Raw genomic sequence first — 27597 nt, forward strand, 5'->3', positions numbered from 1 at the left:
TCTATTAAAAAGAACACATATTTCTTAAAACTTCTTCAATTTTTTAGAAAATCATAGAGATAATTGATTAAGAAATACATATCAACTTTACATATACAAATTAAACCTTTTATAGTTGTGGGGACAATTATATCCTTACTTATTACTGGTCCAGTACTTGAAGTGAAAGTGTAAGTGTGGAAGGAATTTTTATTATTTAATATACATAGTAACATATGGATAAAAATAAATTATATATATATATATATATATATATATATATATATTTTTTTTTTTGTGACCGCGCAAAGCTGTGAACAAATACACTAGTTATCTGTATATTTGTAGAAAATTCTAATATAAGTCCAATTATAGATTGGCTTACTATCATTTGCCAATTTTGTAATTAATGGAATGTTTAGCTTTTGAATATATAGTTCCTATTTTGTTCATTTTATAGTTGTGCTAGGGTGTAAATTGCAAAAATATAGAGAATATGGTGCAAATAAAACGAAAAGTAGCATACATGAAGGGTGCAAAATGCAATTATATATGAAACGATTCATCATGTACAACAATTATACCATGCAAAAAACCGACTAAAAACCTACACACATTTTTTGAAACCTCCCGATAACTCCACATATCTCTCCAAATTCGAAGCAATTACCTTATGCCACGGCGACGGGACTGCAACGACGACGCCGTGCATGAAGAAGAGGAAGAGGAGGAGGAGGAAGAAGAAGACGAGAGCTATAGACGACGCAAACGGCGCAGATCCGATTTTATTGATGATTTGGCGGAGGAAGATGATGAGGACGATGATAATGGCGGCACCGGTGGTAGTGGTAGACGACGCCCTAGAAGGAGGACTGCTTCGGAATTCTTCGACCTCGAAGCTGCTGTAGATACTGATGATGATGAGGAGGAAGAAGATGGCGAAGATGGTTAGATTTTCGACTATCTCTATTCAGTTTTATTTTGTTTGTTAATTTGTTTTATCAATTCATTTAGTAATGAAGAATTCGTCAGGAAAATGTATTTGAAAACACTTTTTATTTTTACCGGAAGCTTGTGGATGAGTAGGATAAGGAGAATAGGTGGAGAGGTGTTTATCAATGACATGAGTCAGGATGATCAGTGAGTATTTAGGGTTCATTGGACATATATTTGAAGTTGAAGTTGGAAAAAAATTATTTGAGTTGGAAAACAGAATTCGTAAGTTCAAAGTACAAATGATGCTCTCAATTTCATGAAGCATGTACCCTTTTAATGAGAACGCAAACAAAAAAAACAACACCTTAATAGAGTCCATCTTTTTTTGGTGATACGAAAGCGTGTGAGCACATCGATATACCGTAGGCTGAGTGCTTGGGATGAATTATGATAGATGTGAGGAAAATTTTAGTATAACCTAGAAAGATGTCGAAATAGAGCAGAATCAATGATTTTTTTTTCCTCATAAAGTTAAGAGCTGATGTAGGGCAAGTGAATAGGTTTCACTTGCCTGGGATCGGAATGCTAATAGATATCTTTAAGCTTTTAGTTCCATCGTAGCAGTGACTAATAGGTCAACGAGGATTGGGACTAGTGAAATATTTTTTTTTTGGGGGGGGGGGGGGTGTGGGGGTTGTGGGGGGGGGGGTAATCAAGAGAAGGCAGTAATCTAAAATTGTTCTGTGATTGAAACAGTAAGCTGAGAAAGAATATTCAGCATTTCTGAAGTTGGTACAAGGATTTTGTAGGCACTACTTGTCTACTGACAGCAGAGTAAAGATGGATGCTGAAGGAAATGGATATGTTTAAGACTATAAAATCTTTATTAAAATATTTTTAAGACTAGAAAGCAGGGGAAGGAGAGAGGGCGCAATAGATTTATCTTTGAGGTTTTCTACCTATAATTGGTAGCAAAAATAAATTATTGCTCAAGACATGGGACTGAAAAACAATACCCAAGAAGTGCACAAGGGTAGTAGGTACATGGTGAAATAGTCGAGTTGCGCGCAAGCTGGCTATGCTACTATTATTAAAGAAAAGAGTAACCAAGAAGCAACACATGTCTCACAAAGAGAAAAAGCTACATAAATAAGGTTTCAATTTGAGCAGAATAAACTAGTTCGGAGGTCGAGAATTAGGTTGAAGGTTGACAGGTAATCGAGAGTTTCTCCTAGTCTTACCAGTAGTTTTAGTACTATTATTGTAGCTTTTTAATTCTAGATCTTTATTTCTACTAACTGTGTCGTTCGCTTCTGTTATCGTATTACTTTGTTGTTATTATTGTTTATTGCTTCCTTTTTACTGTCTCTTGAGCCGAGGGTCTATCGGAAACAGCCTCACCAGTCCCCATTTGTGGGATTACGCTGGGTTTTGTTATTGTTGTTGAGCAGAATAAGCTGAAAGAAGAAAAAAAACAGTAAGAAAAAAGCAGTCTTTGAGTCCAACTTTGGGTTTTCCAAGACTGACTGCAAGTTAAAGCTGTATAAAGCACCTAAGAAGTTGCAAAAAGTTCAGAAGAAAATATTGGAGATCAAAGAAGAAGTCTTCACCTTTTATTAACAGTGGATGCATCTGTATAATTTGAAGGGCTGTCTTTTCTGGTTTTGTTTGGTCTTGACTCTTGTGCTGTCTGTTCAAACACCATTAGGTCTTGACTCTTGTGCTGTCTGGGTTTTACTTGAACACTATTTTTGGGTGTCCATGCATAGCAGCATAGGTATAGATATTATCCTCGTGTACAGGTTTTATCTGGGTGTTCATCTGGGTTTTACTTGAACTTTATTTTTGGGTGTTCTATGTATACATGTATATGTATAGATATTATCCCTCTGATCAGTCTTATAATAACTTATCTATCAAGAAAGTGTCTTAATAGATGGTAAGCAACCTCCACTTCCAACCAAGAGGTTGTGAGTTCAAGTCACCCCAAGAGCAGCAAGGTGGAGATTTCTTGGAGGGAAGGATGCCGAGGGTATATTGGAAACAACCTCTCTACCCTATGGTAGGGGTAAGGTCTGTGTTACCCTCCCAAGACCCCACTAGTGAGATTATACTGGGTTGTTGTATCAAGAAAGTGTCTGTAGCTAATTTTACAATTGGCAAAGCAGAATTATTAGCTGAAATTGGATTAATGTCTTTCTTTTGATCCATGCAATTGCCCTAGATCAATCATCCCGTTCTAATTTTCCTACGGAATTCATTGGATCGTGAAGTTGCTTCACACCTGGCCTACTGGCCTTATCGACGGAATGGAAATGAACTTGTCACTATGCTAAAAAAAGGAGTTTGGTGATTGAAGACAAGATACTTGATACCAACCCCTCTCTAATCCCAAAGGAAGATAATAAGACACATTTTTAGTTGCTTTTTAGAGACAAAATGCCACTAAATCAGGGACTTAGAGCATTCATATGAAGGTTAGCTTGTCACTCTACCAATATGAAGGTTTCAAACAGATCATGTGCTCCGACAGTACAATCAGATGTTCATGCAAGGCTTTCTTTCCGGTGAATTTATGCACAATTATCAAATTAATAGTGCGATAGTTCTAGCCATTTTAAAAATATTATTACTTCCATAAGCTAGATATTGTCATACCTTTAGAAAAGAAAGGGGAATGGGATGTCGGGAATGGCCTTACCAAATAAAAGGAAAGTTGGGAAGGTTAAACACTAAAAATTGCTTTATATAGTATATAATATCTGCATTGTATTGAGTCAAGGTGATTCATGTAGAGGTTGAATGGTTGCTTTTCCTGAGGCAAACACATGAAACTCTGAGTATCTCAGCCTTTGATTTAGAAGAACCTTGAAAAAGGGTTGGGCCATGTGCATGATGGATTACTTTTGTTAAGAGCTTGAGACAGCCGTTCCAGATCGCTTGGCTTTCAAAACATGGCCAGGTCATGGTTAAAAAGAAATTATTGCAGAAATGGTCCCTCACGAACCTTAATTTACTTGGGATTAATTAAGTTTGGGGTCAAATAGTTTGGTTATATTTAACACCATTGGCTGAAAGGATTCCCTGTCTTATGAAAAAAACACCATTGGCTGAAAGGAATGACACATATACTCTGGCTTAACTGTTGTATACAGTGACATCAGCTTCAGGTAAATTATTCCACACAGTGGCATCAGCTAAATGGTTTTGTTTATATTTAACACCAATGGCTAAAAGGAAATCATTTGGCACAGATCCTTTCTGGCTTAGCTGTTGCAGGCAGTGGCATCAGCTTTGTGGAAATCTTTAGTTCGATATACTCCATATGTCCACTTTGTGCTTGCTGAAATTTGTTTTCCACTCTGCGAGTTTGAAGCTAGTTTGACCTGAATTTATATGTCTAGAATAAAATTAACGGAAACTTAGTTTATAAATGTTAGTGGTAAGTTTGAGCTTTTTCTGTTCTTGTGTATCTCTCCCTGCATGGTCTTTCATCTGTTGGTGTTGAATGTTAGATTTTTGTTTGCAGATTTCATAGTAGATGGTGGAGCAGAGATACCTGATGAAGATGGTGGCAGACGTGAATATCGTCACCGGCTGTTGCCACAAGAGGACCAAGAAGAAGACCTTGAGGAGCTTACGAGAAGCATTAAGCAAAGATATGCGAGGTCAGCTCATGTGGAGTATGATGAGGAAGCAACAGATCATGTTGAGCAGCAAGCTCTCTTGCCATCTGTCAGGGATCCAAAGCTGTGGATGGTGAAATGTGAGGTATGGTGTTGGCACCCTGCTTTAAGGCTCAATATTTTATCCTGTAATTTTTTCTACATCGTGTTCTGTAGAGCGGTCATGAGAGGAAGGTTGCAGGTCGCCTAATGCAAGAGGCAATAAATAGAGGATCAGAATTGCAAATTCGATCAGTTGTAGCCCTTGATCATCTTCAGAACTATATATACATAGAAGCATGCAAAGAAGCCCATGTGAGGGAGGTATGTAAAATATTGTGTGTATTGAGTGCCCAATAACCCCATTATTTTTATGCCACCCATCTACTGCAGGCTTGCAAGGGTATACACAATATTTATGCCGCTAACATAAAGCTAGTTCCCATCAAAGAGATGACTGATGTTCTCACGGTTGAATGCGAAGCAGTTGATATTGCCAGAGGTACTTGGGTCAGAATGAAGAGAGGAACTTACAAGGGAGACCTTGCAATGGTTGTCAAGCATTCTGCATCTTATGTTTTGCAATGAGTAAATTATTTGATGCTTTCTTCTAACATTCGATCTTTCTGCTTTGTAGGCTGTGCATGTAAATGATATGGACCAGAGAGTCATTGTAAAATTAATTCCAAGGGTTGACTTACATGCTCTTGCAAACAAGGTTTTTATGTTTAATTGATGGATTCTTGTATTTCGAATCTATTCGAGTCTTCATTTGCAGAGGAGAATGATAGGTTTAGGTTCTGCACTCTGGAAATGCACGAGTGTTAAATGTTAACGTTGTTAGAACTTTTTGACTTCCTAATCTAGTTAACTTGCTGACTTATACACCTTTGTAAATTCCCAGCATTATCTAGTACTGGCTTTTGGCAATTACTAAAAACCTATCCAAAAGAAAATGTTGATACGCTTCTCAAAAAAATAAAAAAGTTGATGTTTTAAGAAACAATTGACATTCCTTCTTGCATTGTTGATACTGCTATTGTAGGAAGGAAGGGAAGTTCCAAAGAAGAAGGCAGTTATTCCTCCGCCACGCTTAATGAATATTGATGAAGCTAGGTAATTGTTCCTTGGTATCTCTAGTTTCAATAAGAGCACATATTGATGGTCTATATATAATTGTTAAATCTGTTTCTCATGGTTTGCAGAAAGATGAAAATATTTGTGGAGCGTAAGCAAGACACGAGGACAGGTGACTATTTTGACAATATTGGAAGTATGTCGTTCAGAGATGGTTTCTTGTACAAAACAGTGGCTCTGAAATCAACTAGAACTCAGAACATACGTCCAACTTTTGATGAACTTGAGAAATTTCGCCAACTTGATGAGGGTGGGAATGGCGATGTGGCTAGTCTATCCACTTTCTTTGCAAATAGGAAAAAGGTTCGTTTTATGAAGGGTGACCATGTTATTGTGGTTAAGGGGGAACTCAGTAACATGAAAGGCCATGTAGAGAAAGTTGAAGAAGATATCGTTCATATCAGACTAGACCAGAAAGACCTTGCTGTGGTAGTAATCCCCCTTCTTCAAATATGTGCTGTTCATGCATGAGTGTCTCGGATGGAGTGTGCTGTATTCTTTACTAACAAGTTTCCTGACTTTTGCAGGAAACTCTGGCTTTTAGTGACAAAGAGCTATGCAAGTACTTTGAGAAGGGAAATCACGTGAAGGTAATATCTGGTTTGTATGAAGGTGCAACTGGTATGGTTGAATCTGTTGAGGGGCATGTGGTGAACATCATATCAGATATAACTAAGGAGCGTGTAAGTTGAGCATATATGGTAATTTGAGGTCTCTAATCTGAAGTCCTTCAGAAGAATGGGGATAGATATCATTTTTTTATCTGCAGCTCCAGGTATTGGCTGATAAAGTTGTTCAGAGTTCTGAAGTAACATCTGATCTCACTCGTATTGGGGAGTATGAGCTCCATGACCTTGTAAAACTAGAGTAAGCCTTTTTTCTTACAAGAGTAACGGGAATGCATTAAACAGTTTAGTCCTTTTCGAACCAATAGCTAAATTTCTTAATTGATTATGTTTTGTGCAGCAATGAAAATTTTGGTGTGATTATACGTGTACACAGTGAAGCCTTCCAGGTGAGTACTATAGTTTTGAGGTTGAATTATTCCGTTAATGTGTTGCTCACATTCAGATGTTAATAGGTCCTTAAGGGTATGCCTGGTAGACCCGAGGTAGCACTTGTTGGACTTAGAGAGATCAAAGAGAAAGTTGAGAAGAAAGGAAATGCCCAAGATCGCTTTAAGAACCAATTCGCGGTGAAAGACATGGTAAAAGTTATTGAGGGTCCTTACAAAGTGAGTATTAGACTTCCAAAAGATTTTATTGTTACTTGCATTGTTCATATGTTGTGTATGTTGTCGTCATAACCATTATTTTTGCTTATAGGGAAAACAAGGTCCTGTAAAACACATCTTCAGAGGAATTGTTTTTATTCATGATCGCCATCATCTTGAGCATGCTGGTTTTATTTGTGCCAAAAGCCAATCTTGTGAGTTGATTGGTGGCTCAGGGGAAAATTGTGATAGAAATGTATGTCTGTATTTTGTTGCTTCTGGAAGTTTGAGCTATTGTTTTTGCAATTTATTGTAACTATTTTTTTGCTGTCTGAAAATTGTTCTTACAATGGAGCTCCTGTAGGGTAAACCCTTCTCATCAAGACTTGTGCCTCTTAGAACTCCTTCCCGTGCTCCTCAATCTCCAATGAGATCGTCTGGAGGTGGCCCGGCTATGAGCTGTAAGTTTATGATAATGGTGCTTTGTTGATGCTCTAAGTTATTCCTTTTATTTTGTTCACCTGTGGAGTCCTTTTTTTTAATCATTTGGCTTTTATATTAAATGCTATTTTGTCACATTTGTGATCTTTATTTTCCTGTGTTCCATTTAAATCATTATTCTTTTAACTTTTATGCTTGGTGTGCTCTAGATGGAGGCAGACAGAGAGGTGGAAGAGGGGATGATGCTTTAGTTGGAGCTGATGTGAAAATTCGCCTTGGCCCCTTTAAAGGTTGTAAGGGGCGCGTTGTTGCTATTCAAGGAACTTCAGTCCGCGTTGAACTGGAAGCCCAGATGAAAGTTGTTTCAGGCAAGTTTTTCTTCAATCTGGGTGCCCTCATTTTTTTTTCTTGGGTTGTGGGGTAGGGGTTGAATAAAAATGATCTGTTAAACACAAAGGGCCCTCTTCTTTGTAATTTTTGTGGAGGGAAGCTTAATTGAATCCCCTTTCATGGACACCATCAGCCAAATTTTCGCAGAAATTTCCTTTTTTGAAGTTTTTGTTTTCCAACTGTTGATTGCTCAACATTCATTGCTGACTGCTATATTTCTTGCAGTTGATCGCAATCATATTGCAGATAATGATAGTGTGTCCACAGCATTCCGGTAAGTATATTTCTGCTGCAACCTTTGAGTTATTTAGTGTTCATTGTCTAATTATTTCTCTGTATCTAGGGAACCATATAGACATGGTTTGGGAAGTGAAACACCATCACATCCTTCGAGGACTCCACTTCATCCATCAATGACACCCATAAGAGATCATGGAGGTCCATTTTTCTTCTGCTTTGTTGCAATGGTGTTCTTCATCTAGTTTTTTTTTTTCCATCTGTTTGAACTTAGCTTAACTTTTTGGTCATTTTCATCTATAGCAACACCTATCCATGATGGCATGAGGACGCCAATGGTTGACAGAGCATGGAACCCAATGAGTCCACCTAGGTATGTGTTACAGACTCATTTGTGGGTAAAGTTTATGCAAGGTGGGCCCTCAGGTTGAGGGAAATAACAACGTCAAAGAGGATAAGTAGATCTGAATATCAAATGCACCTGGCAGATATTTGTTGGGCATTTGAATAGTCAGTTGTTTAATTTTACTAGAATTCTTATTTGAGTAGATTTCTATATTCTTACACTCTTAGTTCTGCTTAATAGCTTTGTACTAAGAGTCTCTATTTAAAGAGACAGAAGGAATAAAAAGGGCAGGCAAGATTTATATAAAAAACAAGAGATCTGGGACTCTCTCTAACGAGTCCTAAGGTTATAGGCTCCCTTTAACGAACTTATTCATTGTTATCAAAATAGGTCGCTCACGGAGTAGAAACAAGGACACAAATCCTTTCCAGTGAATCGCCTTGTGACACCATTATGCGTCACTATAACAGTATGTTGTATCATCGGAGAAAATAATCCAAATGGCTTAGTGTTTTGGAAATAGAAGTAGTAAAGGCCATGTAACCTGCCTAGTTCTTATTTGACCTAAACTAATTGATATCATCCTTGAAGAAATAAAGAGAGCTATCTCTTCACATAAAATGAGACATTCATGTCTATTCTATGGTTTTAGATTATGGAAATGTGGATTTGTCTGCATGCATTTGTGTATGATTTCTCCTCTTTGTATGGCTGAAAGTTCTTTTCTCAAATATAAGATGGGCGAGGATCAGACAAAAATTATGGTCTTGTACTTCAAAGCCTTTATGCATTTAGCTAGATACAGTGAAGTGCAGGTTTTTGGTCTTCTTTTGTGTTTATGATTACACTTTAGGTGGCATGCTCTCTCTTTAGATTACAATCTTGCTATTTCAGTTTGTTGCTGTTAATGTAATAGATTTTGTGAGTTTCAGTTCCATTTTCTTGATATTAAGTGGTTGCAATGGCAAAATGCTAGGTACAATTGGGAAGTTGGAAACGCTGCTTCTTGGGGGTCAAGTCCGGAATATCAGGTTTTCAGTTTTTCCACTTTGTTTCTGTATAAATGGAGCGTTCTCTTCTGATGTGATTGTGATGATTCCTTTCATTTTTCAGTTGTCTAGTCCTCGTTCAACGGCATATCAGGAGTAGGTAGTCCTCGTTCAACGGCGTATCAAGCACCTACTCCTGGTTCTGGTTAGAGCAACACTCCTAGAGGTAATTATAATGATGCTGGGAGCCTAAGAGACAATGGGTTCTTCATACAGTAACCAAAGTTTCCTTTTTCAGGAGTCAAAAAGGAGGGTTACATTGCCGTTTGGATCTTTGCATGGAGAATATAATTCCGTTTTCTTTACTCCATGCTGTAATGCTCCAAGTCCTTACTTGCCATCAATTCCTGGTGGACAACCACCATTGACACCGCGTTCAGCATATATACCTGGTACTCCTGGAAGTGGTGGGCTGGTATGATGTCGCCTTTATGAGGTGTGCCCCTGTTCCTAACAATAGCTTGTGTGTCTTTTTGAATGACAAAACACTTAATATATGTTGCTGAAAGTTAAAATGAGAAACATTTTACTTAGTGAGCCAATAAACTTGTGACTGCTGCAGAATTTGGATATTTTACCACTAATCTCTTGCATTCTAGCGAAAGAAAATAGTAACATTTCATCACTTTGCAAAGTGGAAACAAGAATTCATCCGACTTTTGTGACAAAATAAGATGATTTCTTGTTTCCACTTTGCAAAGTGATGAACTAAGGGCTTGTTCAAGTTCATGCATTCTGATTCATTGTTTTATGCTTTTCGCGTGTAATTAGTTCTTCCATATTTTTGTTGGTATTTGTAGTGAGTTTCAGTAATAGATCATTGCAATATTAGATTGAAATTTGAATTGTCTTTTAGCTTTATGGGTTCAGCTTTTGCATGTTCTCAGTCGTTTTTGTTGATTATTAATGCCAAAATAACTCCTAATACATTAATAAAAACAGTTGCTTCTTTATAGCTTGAAGCTTTAGGTAGAGATGAGCCTGAGTGGAATGACCTGTAGTGCTGTTCATTACTGCAAATGCATCTCTTATTATTCAAGCTTTGAGTATGTAGTTTGGTAATGCAATATATCTGGATTCTCTCCGGAAGTTCTATACAAAGTTTTTACTTTATTGACATGTGTTTTACCTGTCATAGAGTCGGAGGAGAGTTGCATTAAAATGTCTGATATTAATTTTTATCATCTCTTTAGTCAAATGTACACCACAAATATAAATCATGGTATCCTTGTAACTGGATTAGCTTGATGGTAGTTTTTGTTGGCAAATCAGCCATATCCTTGATGGATATTCCATGCAGCTTTACACTTGGTAGTGATTATATTGAACTTATGAATTTATATTGCATTTGTTATCATACTTTTGATTTTTTTTTTTGTTCATTTACTGTTTCTGGTTTTGCTGGATCAGATTTTGACCTTTATAATTCTATTTTTACTTTATGGAAATAAAAGTACATACCTCATCGCGCCCATTCCAGATTGGGATGTTTCAAATTGTTGGACATCATTCTCTTCCTATACGATTTCCGCATCTTTCAAGCGTTTGAAGTCATTAAACAAATCATAGTTTAACTTTGATGTGATGTTCTCTTTTCAATTACTAATTTACTACTACATATAACATTTTCTTAGAAGGTGACTGCCTGATCAAATATTTGTTCTCCTCGATGTTTGTCTGAGAACCGTAGTTAAAACCTCTTTTTCAAAGAAGGATTTTATCTGTTTCTTCGGAAAATGATCAAGCGTCTTCTGGTGCAGGATGGTTCCTGTAGCGTCGTTCTTGGATCCAGCGGCAGTGGTGAAACTATCATTACACGCCCAAGTGAAATAGAGATAGTTGTACCAAAATAGTGGGATAAACTCAAGATCATGGGTGGTCCGCAATGTGGTGCCACCGGTCAGCTTATTGGTGTTGATGGCACTAATGTAATGGTATTGTAAAGGTTGATGATACTCTTGAGACCAAAATATTAGACACGGTAATTTTCACCAAATTAGCCTAATGCATAGTGACAATCAATTCTAGTTAGTAAGCACACTGTGGTCAACAATAGTCTGCATTTGTACAATATATTGTAAAGGTTGATGATACCCTTGAGACCAAAATATTAAACACGGTAATTTTGACCAAATTAGCGTATGTATAGTTCAAATCTGACAAAATTAGCGTATGCATAGTGGAGATTGAAAGTACTCGGGCCAAAATTTTCCTGACGATGTTGGAGAAGTATCGGCGCCACCGCAACAAGTGATGTGAGATACACGAGCGGTTGAGGGCGAACGCCGGTAATCGATCTCTTGGTGAGGAACTGGAGAAGAGGGATCATGAGCTGATGCAGGCTATTCGCAGGAGTAGCGAGCTCGAGGAGCAACTTTGTGTAAAGGACGAAGAACTTGAATTGGGCAAAGGGGTTGTCGCAGAGTGTGAGCATCTTCAGGCGAAGGTGCAGTCGATGCAATCCGAAATGGATCAGAATGCCATCAGGGTCGAGGCGATGAGTGCGGAATGGATGAGAAAATTAGCTGAGTTGGAGAGAAAGGCTTCCGGGTTGGATAATATCGAGAGTGCTTGGGCGTCGGCTTCGGTGAGGGCGGCGACTTTAGAGGACACTATTCGCGTCCTTCAATCCGAGCAGGAATCTGAGAGGGCGGCAACGACGCTTAGGGAGGCAAGGCTCAAAGAGTGTATTTGCGAAATTGATCGGGAAGCTTCAAGCTTGAGAGATAGGGCCGTTACTCTTGAGGCCGAAAAGGCGCAATTACTGGCCCAGGTCGAATCTTCCTCTGCCGATGTTCCTCGCCATTTGCACGAGCTCTAGGTATATACCGAAGCCCAGCGGGACATATATAAGGGTTTATGGGAAGCGGATAATGTTTCTGAGGCCACTTATGAAGGAGCTCGGGCGAAGGCGCGAGAGGCTCGTGCTAACTATGGATATGATCCTGCGACGCCGGAGGTCGACGAGGATGTTGATGCTGAAGAGGGGCTTCCTGGAGATGGTGATGAGGAGGAGGGTGGTGATGACGCCGAGTGAAAGAGTTCTTATCTTTGTTTGTGTTTTTTTTTGTTTGTTGTTCTTTCTGTTTCTGTGTTTTTTTTGTACTGGACCAATTTTAGCCGTGTATAATCTGTGGCTATTTTCACAACTGCTTAAATAAAGGAGCTTTCATCGTTATACGTCCTTTGTATCCCTTCCCCTTTTACTTTACACATCTTTGGCGTAAATTTCAGGATCTTCGCATGGTGGATCCATGTTTATTTTAGGGAAACCAATTTTAACCGGACTGAGCGGGACTTCGTTGTGAGTCCTAATGGAGTTCAATTCGATTCGCCTATTTGGGGAGGAATTGACTTGGTGACTTATTGCTTTAGACGGATCCGTCTTTGACTCAACTGAGTTGATGTAATTTCGTTGTTTTGGACTAAGTTAGTCTTGACTTGAGTCGTTCGTGCGGGATCCAACTGTCGCTGATTTGGGCGAAGTCACTTCTCTTTTTTTTTGTCAATTTTTCGATAAGCAGAAGGGAAAAAGGTGCGACGGCGGCCGATAGCTGCAAAGGCATTATTGGACTCGAATGAGTTCGAACTTTTCCTTTTGCGATGTCTCTTTGTCGTAGGGATGTTGTTTTGAGCTAGCGTCGACGTACTATCCCGTTATAATTTGAACGAGGTTGATCTTCCCTTTTTGGTGATGGACCTTGCCCCTAAAGGCGTTATTTCAAGCAGGTCGAAATATTAACCCGTTGCAGTTCGAGCGAGGTCGAACTCTTCTCTTTTTTTTCTTTGGCGTTGGCCCTTGGCCGTAGAGGTGTTATTTCGAGCTGGTCGAAATATTAACCTGTTGCAGTTCGAGCGAGGTCGAACTCTTCTCTTTTTTTTTTGGCGATGGCCCTTGGCCGTAGTGGTGTTATTTTGAGCTGGTTGAAATATTATTGTTAGTTTGTATGAGTCCACCATACAGTAGAGTACCTGGTCCTCTATGAGGTTATGCTTAGAATGCTAAACTGTAAGTAAATGAGACATGGGATTTTTACGTGGAAAAATCCCAACTCAAGGGGACAAAAACCACGACCTACATCTGTAGGCTTTCAACTTCACTAACTTGTAAACACCTATTACAAGCCACTTTATAATAACTCTATTGCAAAGGATTCAACTCAACTAACCTGTGGTATTTTCACCATAAGCCACTTTGTCACTTTCTAGTTACAAAAACTTTAACTAACTTGTGATACTCTCACCACAAGCCACTTTGTCACTCTTTAGTAACAAAGACTTTAACTTATGACTAAACCTAGTCACAACATAAACTCAGAAAATTTACGGATTTTACAAGAGGGTTCCTAATCAATGCTTCTGGCTAAGCAGTTTTGGGAGATATAATAAGAACAATCACAAAGTTATAACTCAACTAAGGACACCAAAATACTAACTTTAGGAACTGGTCCGTAGTAGCATTTAACTTTGTTCTTCAAGCTCGTGAGAATTGATTTCTCTGTTTTGCAAAAGGCTTGAATAAGAATCAGAAATGTTCAAGTGATGTTTTGATATAAACCCATTGTTGATACACCTTGATGACATCACTTGAAATGATGTAAGCACTTTAGTTGGTCAAGGAGTAAGTGGGCACTGGAGATAGTGCAGTGCAGGCGGTCACGTCGCTTCCAGCTGTGTCCAATTGACTTTGTACTGCTATGAGGGAACCACAAGGGTAGCAGGTCTTTGTTTGGTTTCCTATCTCCTCAAGCTATAGCAGTTCACATTTAGCTAGAATCCGTTAAATAGTCCATGTGTGTCAGGTTCCCTATTTGGTCCTTGATAGTAAGTTTGTTAGATCATCAAAATATAAGACAAAGACATCGAAAACCTATCAATTTCCCCCTTTTTGATGATAAAAAACTTAACATTGATAATCGTGGATTTAGAGCAAGGAGAACCAGATTAAGTAACAGGAGAACACAAGTTCCACAAGTTCCCCCTGACTTTATGCCTTCCTTATTTCTCATTATCTACACTTATTTATTCCCCTTTTTGGCATCATTAAAAAGAGACGAACAGATAAACAACATAAAGAAGTCTATCCGAGCTAACTCATGCCGCATATGTGCACACAACATGATAGAGAAGAGAAACAGAGAATTTAAGCAATGAGATAATAAAAGAGGATAGATTTTATATTAATAAAATTTAATCGCCTTTGATTTTTAAGCAAAGGCAACATTGGACTGTTAAGACGGGAGCAGTACTGTTTCATCCCAACCACATCAAAAAAAGAAAACAAAACATCTGCCAAACAAAACAAAAAAACTTAAAAGAACATTTTTAGAAACTGGTCACTGAAGGGGTACTTAGGGGGCACTAGGAGTAAAGGGCTTGGAAACTGCAACAAGTGTTTGGAGAACAAGGTCTATTCGGGCATTGGCCGACTTTTGCTCATTGAGCAGTTCTGCTTTCAAGTTCTGTACTTGCGCCCTGAGATCATCATTCTCTTTTGTCAAACGATCTACTTCATCATTTGACGCCGGAACCCCTTGGGCTTGCTGACCTTCCAAGATAGCATTCCTAGCCTTCAACCGACGAATCTCCTCAGTTGCACTATTCTGAGCATTAATGAGCTGTGAGACGGTTGATGTACTTCCTACCCACCCCCCATTCTTTTCTATGCACTCCCACTCTTCCAATGTTGTCTATGAGAAAGTCTGCTTCTTAGTCCCCAACTTGGCTTGCCCCATGGTACCTCAAAGAACTTAAACACTCGCGTAAGCAAAAACCCGTAGGGAAGGCCATGATTACCATCTTTGAAGGTGGCTACCTTTTGCATGTGTTCAATCATAATAGCAGGCAAGCTCACAGGAGTAAAGCTATCCAGTTGCTCCATCAAGAACAGGTCAGACTTAAAAGTCACTAACCTCCTCTCACCTCGAGGCAATAGAACTTTGTTTACCAATTCGAAAAGCAACTGATAGATAGGGAGCAATGCCTTCTTATGGATTTAGTCCCCCTTTTGGTTTGCATTGTCTTTTGTCACGGCATTTCTGAAGTTAAACTGACACACATCCTTTACACTAGACACACCAACTGAAGGAACTTTAAGAATTTCTCTAAGAAACTTTACATCGAACACGATATCTACTCCATTCACCAACACACAGATATGATCGGTCTCAACAGGAAATAAGCTAGCAAAGAAGATTTGTACCTCATCCTCATATGCCTTAGGTGCATCTATTTGGAATAGGTGCCCCCATCGTTGAAACTCAACCATTTCAAGAATTTGTCGCATACCAGCCATCTCAGAGATTGCTGGGTCAAACGTACGGCCTAGAAGAACCTTTTGGTGCCTCAGGCTTTCTGAACCAAGGCTGACTTCACTTCTCATCCTCTTCACAGAACCAGGTTCCTGAACAATTTTAGACTTTCGTTTGCCGGACTTCCCACCACTTTATTTCTCTTTTCCCTTGGATTTGACTAACACATCCTCATCCTCATCAGACATCGACAACTCACTCACAACATCCTTCAACTTGGAACTAGGGGTTGAAACCCTTTCTACTGAAGCATACTTTTTCTTCTTTTGGGACCGTCTCACCAATGAACCAGGTTCATCTGATGTTTCCTATTCCACCTCTACCACAGGGATCGCCTTATCACTTATGGGCACACAATTTTTCACCAGCTTCCTCCTTTGCTTCTTATTACTTTTTCTGCTCTTTTGAAGGGCAGAGTCGTATGCCACCTTAGCTTGCAACCTGGTAGTGGGTCTCTTGGTGGAAGACTCAGGAGTGGACAACACCTCGCTTAACTATGAGCGCATCAAGAGCTAGGTCGTCTAAATCCTCCTCATCACTGGACCTCATCTCAGGTACATGTATTCCAAAGGCACAACAACGAATGCAGGAACAGAACTGTCCTGAGAATGAGAACCCTGACCTGGGTCCTCGGGAGAGGGATCATATTCCTTATGTGAGGGCCCAGTAGCTTCTGCTAGTGGAGCACCTTCAATAGTTACAATGGCCCCTTCGTCCCCCATACCCTACACTGCATTTTTCTGAGAGATGATCTCATGCAGTACACCATCAGCAGACACCACAAAGACGGTTACAACCTTTTCTTCCTCCATCGACACTACTGCCACCACAGAATCTGTAGCAACAATAGCGGAACCCTCTGTGACCTTAGGGTTTTGACCTTGTTCTTTGATTAGTGGGAACCTCAGAAGATGGAGAGGACGGATCAATAGTTTTAGGGGTTTCTGAAATGGAGAGAGACGCGGAATCTAGGTGAGGTGTGATTTTAGCGGAAAGGGTAAGAGTGGTTAAAGAGAGCTCAGTAGGGGCGTAAGACTCCATAGGTTTTTCAGTAACAGGTATGACCGAGGCAAGGAGGTCGGAGTTTGTATCAGCTATTGGAAAGATGGAACGAAGGTGGTTTGGGAAGTTCTAATAGAGGATTTATGGTTTGTGGAGAACAGAGGTTTTTTTTATTAAGAATAGATAATTATGAAGAGAGAGATAAGTACCGGTTCTGAAATGGCGGTTGGGCGTGGAAAAGTGCAACGTTTCATAGGGAGATGGAATGATTTAAAATGAATAGACGTGACAACAGTGTCTGAAAATTTGGATGACATGGTAGTTGTGTTTTGTATCTTTTTATGACGTGTATTAAAGAATGCACAAAACTACTAACCTTTGGTACAAGAACCAGGTTCTTGACCTGTTATTTGAAAGTATCAATCCTCTTTTATCATCCATGCACTGCATCTACAACATCTATACTCATCATGCGTGTTTACCTGCAACGGTTTTGAAGTGAGTTAGACATGGCCAGAAAACACTTTTAGCCGGTTTTTCTTGAAGGTGATTTTCCTAGCCAAATAATGAGGAATCAAGTTCTCAATTGCGCTTTAAAAGCCCCAACTTCACTTTGTTTCTTTCAAATGTTCCCTACTTAATGCCTTGGTAAGAATGTCTGCAATTTGATCTTCTGTGCTACAAAACTTCATACATATCAACCCTTTCTCCATATTGTTCCTCAGAAAGTGATGCCTCACATCAATATGCTTGGTCTTTTTGTGTTGAACTGAATTCTTGGCCATGCTGAGTGCACTGGTGTTATCACATGGAAGGGGAACACTCTTAGTGAGTACCCCAAAGTCCTCCAATTGCTGCTTGATCCATAAAAGTTTTGCACAGCAGGATGCTGCGGCTACATATTCTACTTCAGCTGTTGAAAGAGCCACTGAGTTTTGCTTCCTTGTGTCCCAAGCGATGAGACATGAACCTAGGAAGTGAGCCATTCCAGAAGTATTTTTCTTGTCTACAAGATAACCTTCATAGTCTGCATCAGTATATCCAATGAGATTAAGGCTATCACCCGAGAGATAATAAAGGACTAGGTCCTTTGTTCCTTTAAGATATCTCAGAATTCTTTTGGCTGCCTTCAAATGAGATTCTATGGGATTTGATTGAAACCTTGCACATAGCCCCACACTGAAGACAATATTAGGTCTACTGGCAGTAAGATAGAGAAGAGACACAATAATGCCTCTATACATGGTTTGATTCACAGGAGACCCAATTTTATCCATATCCAGTCGAGTGGTCGTAGCAATGGGAGTGTCTATTGCCACACCTCCTTGTTACCTGCACCCCCGGAAGGGAGGGTATAAAGGAGTTTTTTCCAATTTAAGTGACAATCGAAACGGGATTATTTATTTTTAAAATTCAGAGTCGCCACATGGGATAGTTTATGGTGTCCCAAGTCACCGGTTCAAATCCCAAATCGAGGAAAAGATTGACTCTGTATTACAGTCTGCGAACACAGAAATCCGGGTAAGGAATTCTGTTAACCCGGGAGAAGGTGTTAGGCATTCCCGGATTCCGTGGTTCTAGCACGGTCGCTCAACTGTTATAATTGGCCTATTATCTGATTTTAATACATGTTTTAACCTAGGGTACAATTTTAACTTTATAACCGCTTTTATTTAAATATTTTTTTAGGAAGATTCAACGTCACATAAAATGCGTCTTGAACCACGTCACATAAATGCACCCGCAGTCCACAACATATTTATCTAACGTTGTTGAGACTTGGATTTGGGTCACATAAATGTGCACCAGAGTTTGAAATTAGGCATCGTAACTATGTCACAGGAACCGTACCCATAGCCACGATAATTTATTAATCGCTCCTAAAGCAAGCTACGATGTTCATATTGTTCACTTTTCTAGGTTCAGGCTATTTGTGAACGGTCATGGATTATGATATGGAGGCGTTTGGAGTACAAGAATTTTAAGCTAATTGGAATAATCTAGCAATGAATTCTGTTACAAACAACAAGTCATCAACTTCATAAACTACAATCTGGACCAAAATTTTGAAATATATTACTTCGATTGAAAATGGAGCAGTATACATACGTTCTACAAATAAACTAAAAACACCATTCAAATGCCTAGTAGTACATATTTTTTGGCATAAATATCTATCAGTTTTAAAATTATTACAAAGAATAGGCCAAGTGCTTATGGAAAAATAAAATATCACGCATAAATCCAAAAGCAAAAACAACACCAACACAAAGGACTGAGTATTTTCGTAAGGGCCTCAAATTAATCCCATCTGACCCATAATCGTTTTTAACAAAAGGATCAATTAAGCTAATTGGTAGATTAATTTCGTTAAAGTTCAGGCCAAACAAAGGAATTCCACTTAAAATCAAAGAGCAAACAACCAGCCAAATATTTCATTCAAACAACAATAACAATTTGAAATCTGAAAATCTAAAAAGAAACCAAGTGAGGAATAAACCTATTAACAGAGTCTCAAAACCAGTACAAAGCAACAAAGATAACCCGAAACAAAATGGGGACCTTGACCGGATACAGCGACAAACCGTAAACCATGCCGGCGACAACCTCAAACACAGAGCTTTAACGGGATTAATGAACGATTTTTGATCTGTTTCCTCGGTAAAAATGGCAGAGGTTCGAGATACTGTTTTCACGTTTTTGGAGCTGGTTTTACAGCTTTTTTCGAGGCCGTGTTGTTGCATTTTTTAGCTGGAAATTTCAGCTAGTTTTTGGTGATGTTTGGGCGATTTGAAGGAAGGTTTAGAGGTGGTTTCAAAAGAGCAGATGCTCGTTGTTTGGACTGGTTTGAGAAGGACAAATGCTGCATTTTTTGCAGCAACTTTGGAGCTGAAGAATGGGGTCAATGGAGGTGGGTTTTGCGACTATTTGGCTACATCTTTTAGCATATTTTGGGGCTGGATTGTTGGGGCTGTGTCACACCTTCATTTTCCGTCCCCGCGAGGGGTGAAGGAGTTTTTTCCAATTAAAGGACAATCGAAACGGGATTTGTTTATTTATTTCAGAGTCGCCACTGGGAAGATTTATGGTGTCCCAAGTCACCGGTTGAATCCCGAATCGAGGAAAGAATGACTTTGTTTAACAGTCCGCGAATCAAAAATCCAGATAAGGAATTCTGTTAACCCGAGAGAAGGTGTTAGACATTCCCGGATTCCGTGGTTCTAGCACGGTCACTCAACTATTATATTTGGCTTATTTATCTGAACTTTTTAACAATTAAGAACTTATATGCAAATTTAACTTTGACCCGTTTTTATCATTATTGTTATTATTATTATTTTATACAATAATTGCAACGTCGTGAAAACGCATCTCGAATCACGTCACAACCAGTGTACACGTGATTTGTTGGCGCATTTTGACTCCGCCAAGATTGGGATTTGGGTTACAAAAATGCACACCCATATTTAAGAAAATACCCTTATTAAATACGCGCCTAAAGACTACGCGTTGTTATACTTTTAGGTAGGACCGTGAAATTTACTAAACCGCCCATCCCGGAATCTAAGTATTTTTTTAAAAAATAAATAAGATTGGAGGACCCTGCAAATTTTTGTATTGTTTATATTTATTTATTTTTAGCGAAATCCTCCCTTATTTTATGAATATCTTAAAATGACTACATTTTTTTTATTATTAAGTTTGTCTATAAATATAAAATCAATCTCTACATACTTAAAAATAACATATTAAATACTAGTTTAAAACAAATATTAACGGAAAGTAATATTACTAAAATTATAATTATAAATACAATGTGGAATTGTCAAATAAATTTTTTTTTAAAGAAACTAATTATCCCATAACCAGATTAAAATCATATTGTTAGATGACTTGAGCTATTGAAATTAATTATTTATAAATACTGAAAATTAGAAACAAACTTGATTACTAATCCGTATTTCTAAAATTTAATTAATTTAACCTTAACTAACCTTGTTTTAATTCAAATCATGTCCTAATACTTGATTCGCAAAATTAATTTAAATTCATGTTTTAACTAAATTTAGCTACATGATTTCGATTAACTTAATGTTGGCAATACTAAAACCCTTATGAATAGTGAACTTAATTAGTTTTGCCAAACTGATTTAATAAAGCCATTTTTACGTTATTTTCTTCTCATTTTAATTATTAGACAGTTTAATCAGTAATGAACATGCTTAAATATATACTACCTAATACTCAGGTTAAAGCAAAGCATTATTTAATACATCGCTACAATATGTCTAGTTATGAAAAACGACGGCGATTTACAGAATAATAATATATGAAATAACCTAAATACAATTAATAAAAAAAACAAAACAAAATTAGAAATTTAACATTTCATTCTTCATTTCAGCTTACAAAATGCCAAAATTACAGTTGTGTACATGGTATTGCCAATATAAGAAGAAGAAAGTCAGCAACGTAGTACGTAACACAGCAACAACAATAATAACCAGCAATCCAGTCAACAGAAAATCCCAGTGACAGATTTGAAAATCAAGATAAAAATCCAGAAACACCGACAACAAACAACGGACAGAAGCCAAGGGAATCTTTTCAGATTCGAAAGACTAATTAATATTTAACCCTTAATTTCTGAACCCGTATATCAGAATATTTATCAGGTGTATACTACTCTCTCTTTTAATTTCCAGTTTTTTTTTTTTTTTTGTATTTTTGTTTCTTTTTTGAAAGTCTTAATATTTTTCGGAATTTTTCTTTCTCTCTCTTTAATCTTCAACCCTCTTTTTTTCTCTCTCTGTCTCCTTCCCTAAAATCTGATCAAGTCCCTCTATTTATCCCCATCTTTCAGCATTTTTTTTAAACATAAAACCTACTATCTTCCCACTCAACCCCCCTTTTAATCCCACTACTTAATGTTTTGTCCCCCGCTACATTAAACAAATACACCATTATATCTTGTCCCTCATGCTTATATTAAACAATTTTATTATTCCCCACCATTATATCTTGTCCCCCCATTATTGATTATTTTAATACTATTTTAATCCTAATTGACAGAGCACTCAAAATAAATAATTGTTCAGAATTTTAATTCCAAAAATACCCCTCTGACCTTACTGAAATTACCATTTTGACCCTGAAATCATTGTAATTTACCAATCTACCTCGTCAGCTATAACAAGTTCAACTAATCAATTCTAACCAAAATATAGCAGCTATAACCAATTCCTAATCAGATTTTATGGACAAACTCAAACTATGTGATAAACAACAAGAAACAACTGGAATTATTTTGATTGAACAATCTTTTTTTAAACAACAAATCTATTTTCAGATTCACCAATAATAACAAACAAATATATTCAAAGCATGAACTCAAATTCAAATTAAACTTAAACAAAATAAATAAACAGATTCAAATCACTAAACTCAAATAATCAATTGATCTTCAAATTAAATCCAACAAAATTATAACAAAGATACATGATTCAAACTAAATCAAAAAATTAAAAAAAATCAAAACATAAACTCACATTAAATCACTAGATTAAAAACGAACTTCAAACAAAAATGAACATGAATTAAATCTATATTAAACAACAAACATGGATAATTCAAGCGATTAAACTAACATATTTCTATATTACAACTAAATTCTTTTAAACGAATAAAAACAACCGAAGAAGAAATAATTAATTGAATTTCAACTTGAATCTAACAACATTAAAAATTTCTAAAAAATACATGAAACAAACTGAAGAAATAATTAATTAAATTTCAATTTGAATCTAATAACATTAAAATTAAACTAACAATTTCTTTTAATAAATAAAACACATGAACAAACTGAAAAACTAATTAATTAAATTTCTATTTGAATCTAATAACATTAAAATTAAACTAACAATTTCTTTTAATAAATAAAACACATGAACAAACTGAAAAACTAATTAATTAAATTTCAATTTGAATCTAATAACATTAAAATTAAACTAACAATTTCTTTTATTAAAAACACATGAACAAACTGAAAAACTAATTAATTAAACGATGAACACGAACAAAACAAGAATCAAACATTCACCGATTTTAGATCCGAGAAAATCAAAACAAAATACGGACAAAATAAAACTCAAACCCACTAACCGGATCGGAACAACGACGAACTCGAAGGAAAACAAAACTCGAACCAAGACTACCAACGATCTAGCGGATCTTGACTTCAAAGACAAACTCACCTTCCTTTTTAAACTTGACGAACTCAAAACGACAAGCGACGAACAACAATGGACTCCAACTGAAGATCGGTGGGCAGTAGCGGCAGAAAGTAGAAGAAGCAACGAACTTTGAGCAGCGGCAGCCATGACGACTCCTCCTGAGCTCGACGTGAGGTGAAGAAGAAGCAGCAGCGGGGAAGGCAGTAGCAGCTGCTACTGCTGAGCATGAAGGAGAGCAGTCATGGGCAGCAGCGACGGAGATGAAGAAGTAACGCAGCAGTGCGACGAGGCTCTCATGGTTGTTTGGACGAGCTCGAAGACGCAACCATGGCAGCAAGGAGCGACGAAGCTTTCTTCCATGGCTGGACGTAGCAGGAACAGCAGTGGCGAAGCTTGTCCATGAAGCGGGACAGAAAGAACAGGAAAGGCGAATGATACTAGGGTCTTTGAGAGGGTGAAGCCATGGTTGCTTGAGCTCAAGCTTGACGCAGCTGAAACGAGGAAGAAGACGCAGCAGTCAAGGTCGTTTGGGACGAAGGCGAAGAAGAAGAAGCAGCAGCCATGAACGGCTGCTGCATGCACTGTGTGTGTGAGTGTTTTGTTGTGTGTGTGAGTGAGTGTTTTTGTTGTGTGAGTGTTTTTGTTGTGTGCTGGGTGTGACAAGGAAGATGAACTCGAGGGGGTGGGTTTGGGAGAAGAAAAGAAAGAGAGGGGCGGGTTTTCAACAGTAAAAAAAAATTTTTAGGTTTTTTTTTTTGAAAGATAGGGAAATAGGGGTGTTGGGTTATGGACTGGGTCGACCCGGTTTGAAATGGACCGGGTCGTAGGGAAAGGTTGGGTATATTTGGGCTTATGGTTCAAAATTGAAGAAGAGGCCTAATTTCGATTTTCTTTTATATTCTTGCTCTCTTTTCTTTTACTTCCTAATTAATAAAACTAAAATTCTAAATTAACTTATAAACTAAATTAACTTATAAAAAATACTAATTAATTTCAAATAACTATTATCGCACATTTAATAGCAATTAACGATAAAATCGCACAATTTAGGCGTTAAATGCTAAAAGTGCAACGTACATTATTTTTTATGATTTTCTCATTTTTGTAAAATAAACTTAAATAAATACTAAATGAAAATTCGACATATTTTATATTTTATATTTTTATTAATTTAAACAAATAAACATGCACAGACAAAATATAAATAATTATACAAAAATACCACAAAAATACAAACATTGTACACAAAGGAAAATTGTTTTATTTTGAATTTTTTGGAGTGATTCTCGTATAGGGCGAAAATCACGTGCTCACAGCTGCCCCTCTTTGTCCAAAAACATGAAGGGTTTTTGTGCAAAGATAAAGTGAGCGGATACGAGCAATTTTTGCCCGTTTGAGTGCTCCGTGTGAAGCATTTTTTTTTGAAAGATTTGACCGAACCTTTACTTCAGAGGTTTCCTACATATCCTGGGCTAAACAGGAATCAGGTCAATGTAGTTCGGGAAGTTTTGGTAGCTGGGACTACCATGGGACTGCAATGTTACTGTTGCTACTGCTTTTCGATCTCCTTATTACACCGTGCCAAAAGAAAATAAGAAGCTAGACTAAGCTAGGAATTACAAAATCTTATCTGTCTTCCCCTTGCTCTGGTTGCCTTGCTTTCTTGTCGGCTTGTGTTTCCTCTAGTGCCTTTCTTTCGAAAACTGCTGGGGATGACACTGACCTTTTGCCTTTTTGAACATAAGTTTTATTATTCCGTTCTGTCTGCTGGGGACACTGCTTCCTACATTAAAGCTTGTTATGCTGGGGATCTTTGTTGTACTCCCCCTCATTACTAACTTCTGTTTGATCTTGAAATGTACTCCTCTGTTCTGCAGGCGGGCTACTGACTTCAACAACTTCCTCAAAATTTTAACACCTCCTTCTCCAGGCGGGCTCCTTACTTCTTCAACTTAAAAATATAACGACCTCCGTTCTACAGGTGGGCTCCTGACTTCAATAACTTCTTAAATTTTAACACCTCCATTCTCCAGGCGGGCTCCTGACTTCTCCAACTTTCAAAATAATTCAGCCTCCATTCTCCAGGCGGGCTCCTGACTTCAACAACTTAAAAATATAACGACCTCCGTTCTACAGGCGGGCTCCTGACTTCAATAACTTCTTAAATTTTAACACCTCCATTCTCCAGGCGGGCTCCTGACTTCTTCAACTTCTTAAATTTTAACACCTCCATTCTCCAGGAGGGCTCCTGTCTTCAACAACAACTTAAAATAATTTAGCCTCCATTCTCCAGGCGGGCTCCTGACTTCTCCAACTTTCAAAATAATTCAGCCTCCATTTTCCAGGCGGGCTCCTGACTTCAACAACTTAAAAATATAACGACCTCAGTTCTACAGGCGGGCTCCTGACTTCAATAACTTCTTAAATTTTAACACCTCCATTCTCCAGGCGGGATCCTGACTTCTTCAACTTCTTAAATTTTAACACCTCCATTCTCCAGGCGGGATCCTGTCTTCAACAACAACTTAAAATAATTTAGCCTCCATTCTCCAGGCGGGATCCTGACTTCAACAACTTTCTCAAAATAATTCAGCCTCCATTCTTCAGGCGGGCTCCTGACTTCAACAACTTTCTCAAAATAATTCAGCTCCATTCTCCAGGCGGGCTCCTAACTTTAACAACTTTCTCAAAATAATTTATACCCCATTCTCCAGGTGGGCTCCTGACTTCAACAATTTTCTCAAAATAATTCAGCCTCCATTCTCCAGGCGGGCTCCTGACTTCAACAACTTTCTCAAAATAATTCAGCCTCCATTCTCCAGGCGGACTCCTGACTTCAACAACTGCTTCCTTCAAAACAGGTGTTTTATTCCTCTGAAAATTGCTGGGGATAACACCGATATTTTATTTCACCAATATGTCATGTTCCTTCTTCAAAGACTATTTTCTTTAAAGCTGGTGCTTTTGCTTCCCTGAAACCTGCCGGGAATAACACTGCTGGGGAATTATCTTCCTCCTTTTAACAATGGTGGGGATGATACTGATTATCTTGCTTCTTCCAAGATTGCTTTTCTCTTAAAACTTGTATCTCCCTTCTCGTATACTGATGGGGATTTTTCTTCCTTCAACACTTGTGTTATCTTCTCTCTTTCCCAAATGACTATCTGATTTTAAGAAACTTTTCGTAATGAGAGAAAATTTTCTGTCCCAGTTTGATAATCTTCTTTGTGACTCTGTCTTCCTGCGGTTGTAAGCACGTGATTTTTGCCCAATATGAGAATTACTCCAAAAAAATCCAAAAATAAAATAATTTTTCTTTGGTGTGCAATTTTGTTATATTTTGTGATATTTTGAATAATTATTTGTATTTGTCTGTGCGTGTTTATTTGATAAATTAATAAAAAATACAAAAATATGTCACATTTTGCATGTAGGATTTAATTCTATAGTTGTTAGTAATTAAATTTGTTTTACAAAAATTAAAAATTACAAAAATAGGCATCGTTTGCATTTTTAGCATTTAATGTCCAAATATACAATTTTATGCTTAATTATTACTTAATTGTGCGTTAATTGTTATTGGGAGTTAATTTGCGCTTTTATAACTTAATTTAATTCTTAATAATAGTTTAAGTATTTTTATAATTTAGTTTTAGAGAAATAAAAGAAGAAAAAAGAGCGAAAATATAAAGAAAGTCAGAATTGGGCCTCTTCTTCAAATTTAAGCCACAAGCCCAAAAAATGGCCCAATCTTCCCTACGACCCAGTCCATTTCGAACTGGGTCGACCCAGTCCATAACCCAAAAGACCCAAACCCCCTTTGTCTTTAATTTTTTACAAAACAAAAACAAAACAAAAAAAAAATAGAAGAAGAAAACCCTAGACTAAGAGATCTGCCCCCCCCCCCTCTTTCTTTCTTCTTCTTCCTAAAAGCTTCAAGCAAGAAACCATGGCAGCTACCCTTTCCCCCTCTGCCTCACCTTCGCACACACGCACAACCCCTCGTCGGACCACCCAAATCGACCCCCGTCCGCCATTAAAACCAAACGACCACCTTCAAACTTCGACATCCATGGTTGTCCCCCCCTTGTTTCTTCGTCGTCTTCTTCACCACGTCCAGTCATGGACGACTTCAAACAGCCCCAAGCAGCCATGAACGAGCAGCCATGACGAGCAGCAATGACTCCCAGCAGCTACACCATCTTCGTCGCGTCCAAACAACCATCGTCGCAGCTGTTTCTGCGTCATCCATGTCGCTGCTGCTGCGTCCTTTTCTCTTCGCCATTGCTGCTGTTTTTGTCCTCCATTGCTGCTGTTTTTTGTCCTCTATTGTTGTTGCTTTTTGTCCTCCATTGTTGTTGCGTTTCCACTGCTCCATCGACGATGAACAGCTCGTCGACCTTCACCAAACATGCTTGCCGCTGCTGCTGTTTTTTGCCTTCATCTTCTCTTCGTCTTCGTCGTCATTTGTTCGAGCTTTGGTCGAGGCTCGGACAGATTTGTTTACAATCAAAGTTCTTCGTTGATTCATCTCCGGTTAGTTGTTTTTGAGTTTTATTTTGTCCATATTTCGTTTTTATATTTCTCGAAGTTAAAATCGTTAAAGAATTCAATTCTTGTTTTGTTCGTTGTTCATCGTTGAAATCATTTTTCTAGTT

General features: G+C 38.0%; 2 protein-coding genes across 2 annotated transcripts; one reads left to right on the plus strand and one right to left on the minus strand.

Moving 5' to 3' along the window:
- Positions 1-577: 577 nt before the first annotated feature.
- On the plus strand, positions 578-11516 carry LOC107794764 (putative transcription elongation factor SPT5 homolog 1). Its single transcript, XM_075217722.1, has 21 exons — positions 578-926; positions 4445-4686; positions 4758-4904; positions 4974-5132; positions 5218-5298; positions 5626-5696; positions 5786-6146; positions 6245-6400; positions 6487-6584; positions 6684-6732; positions 6799-6951; positions 7043-7186; positions 7295-7391; positions 7581-7739; positions 7987-8035; positions 8105-8199; positions 8302-8371; positions 9321-9375; positions 9458-9559; positions 9632-9829; positions 11154-11516. Exons 1-19 carry the CDS (start codon positions 653-655, stop codon positions 9491-9493), a joined length of 2496 nt encoding a protein of 831 aa, XP_075073823.1. The 5' UTR covers positions 578-652; the 3' UTR covers positions 9494-9559; positions 9632-9829; positions 11154-11516.
- A 4913-nt stretch (positions 11517-16429) lies between these two features.
- Positions 16430-17983, minus strand: LOC142162329 (secreted RxLR effector protein 161-like). The gene is made up of 2 exons (XM_075218672.1): positions 17401-17983; positions 16430-16539 (listed from the first exon to the last, which is right to left on the minus strand). The coding sequence occupies exons 1-2, from the start codon at positions 17981-17983 to the stop codon at positions 16430-16432; spliced, it is 693 nt and encodes a 230-aa protein (XP_075074773.1).
- Positions 17984-27597: the final 9614 nt, after the last annotated feature.

The sequence above is a fragment of the Nicotiana tabacum genome, chromosome 7 (assembly GCF_000715075.1).
Source record: "Nicotiana tabacum cultivar K326 chromosome 7, ASM71507v2, whole genome shotgun sequence".
Taxonomy (NCBI): domain Eukaryota; kingdom Viridiplantae; phylum Streptophyta; class Magnoliopsida; order Solanales; family Solanaceae; genus Nicotiana; species Nicotiana tabacum.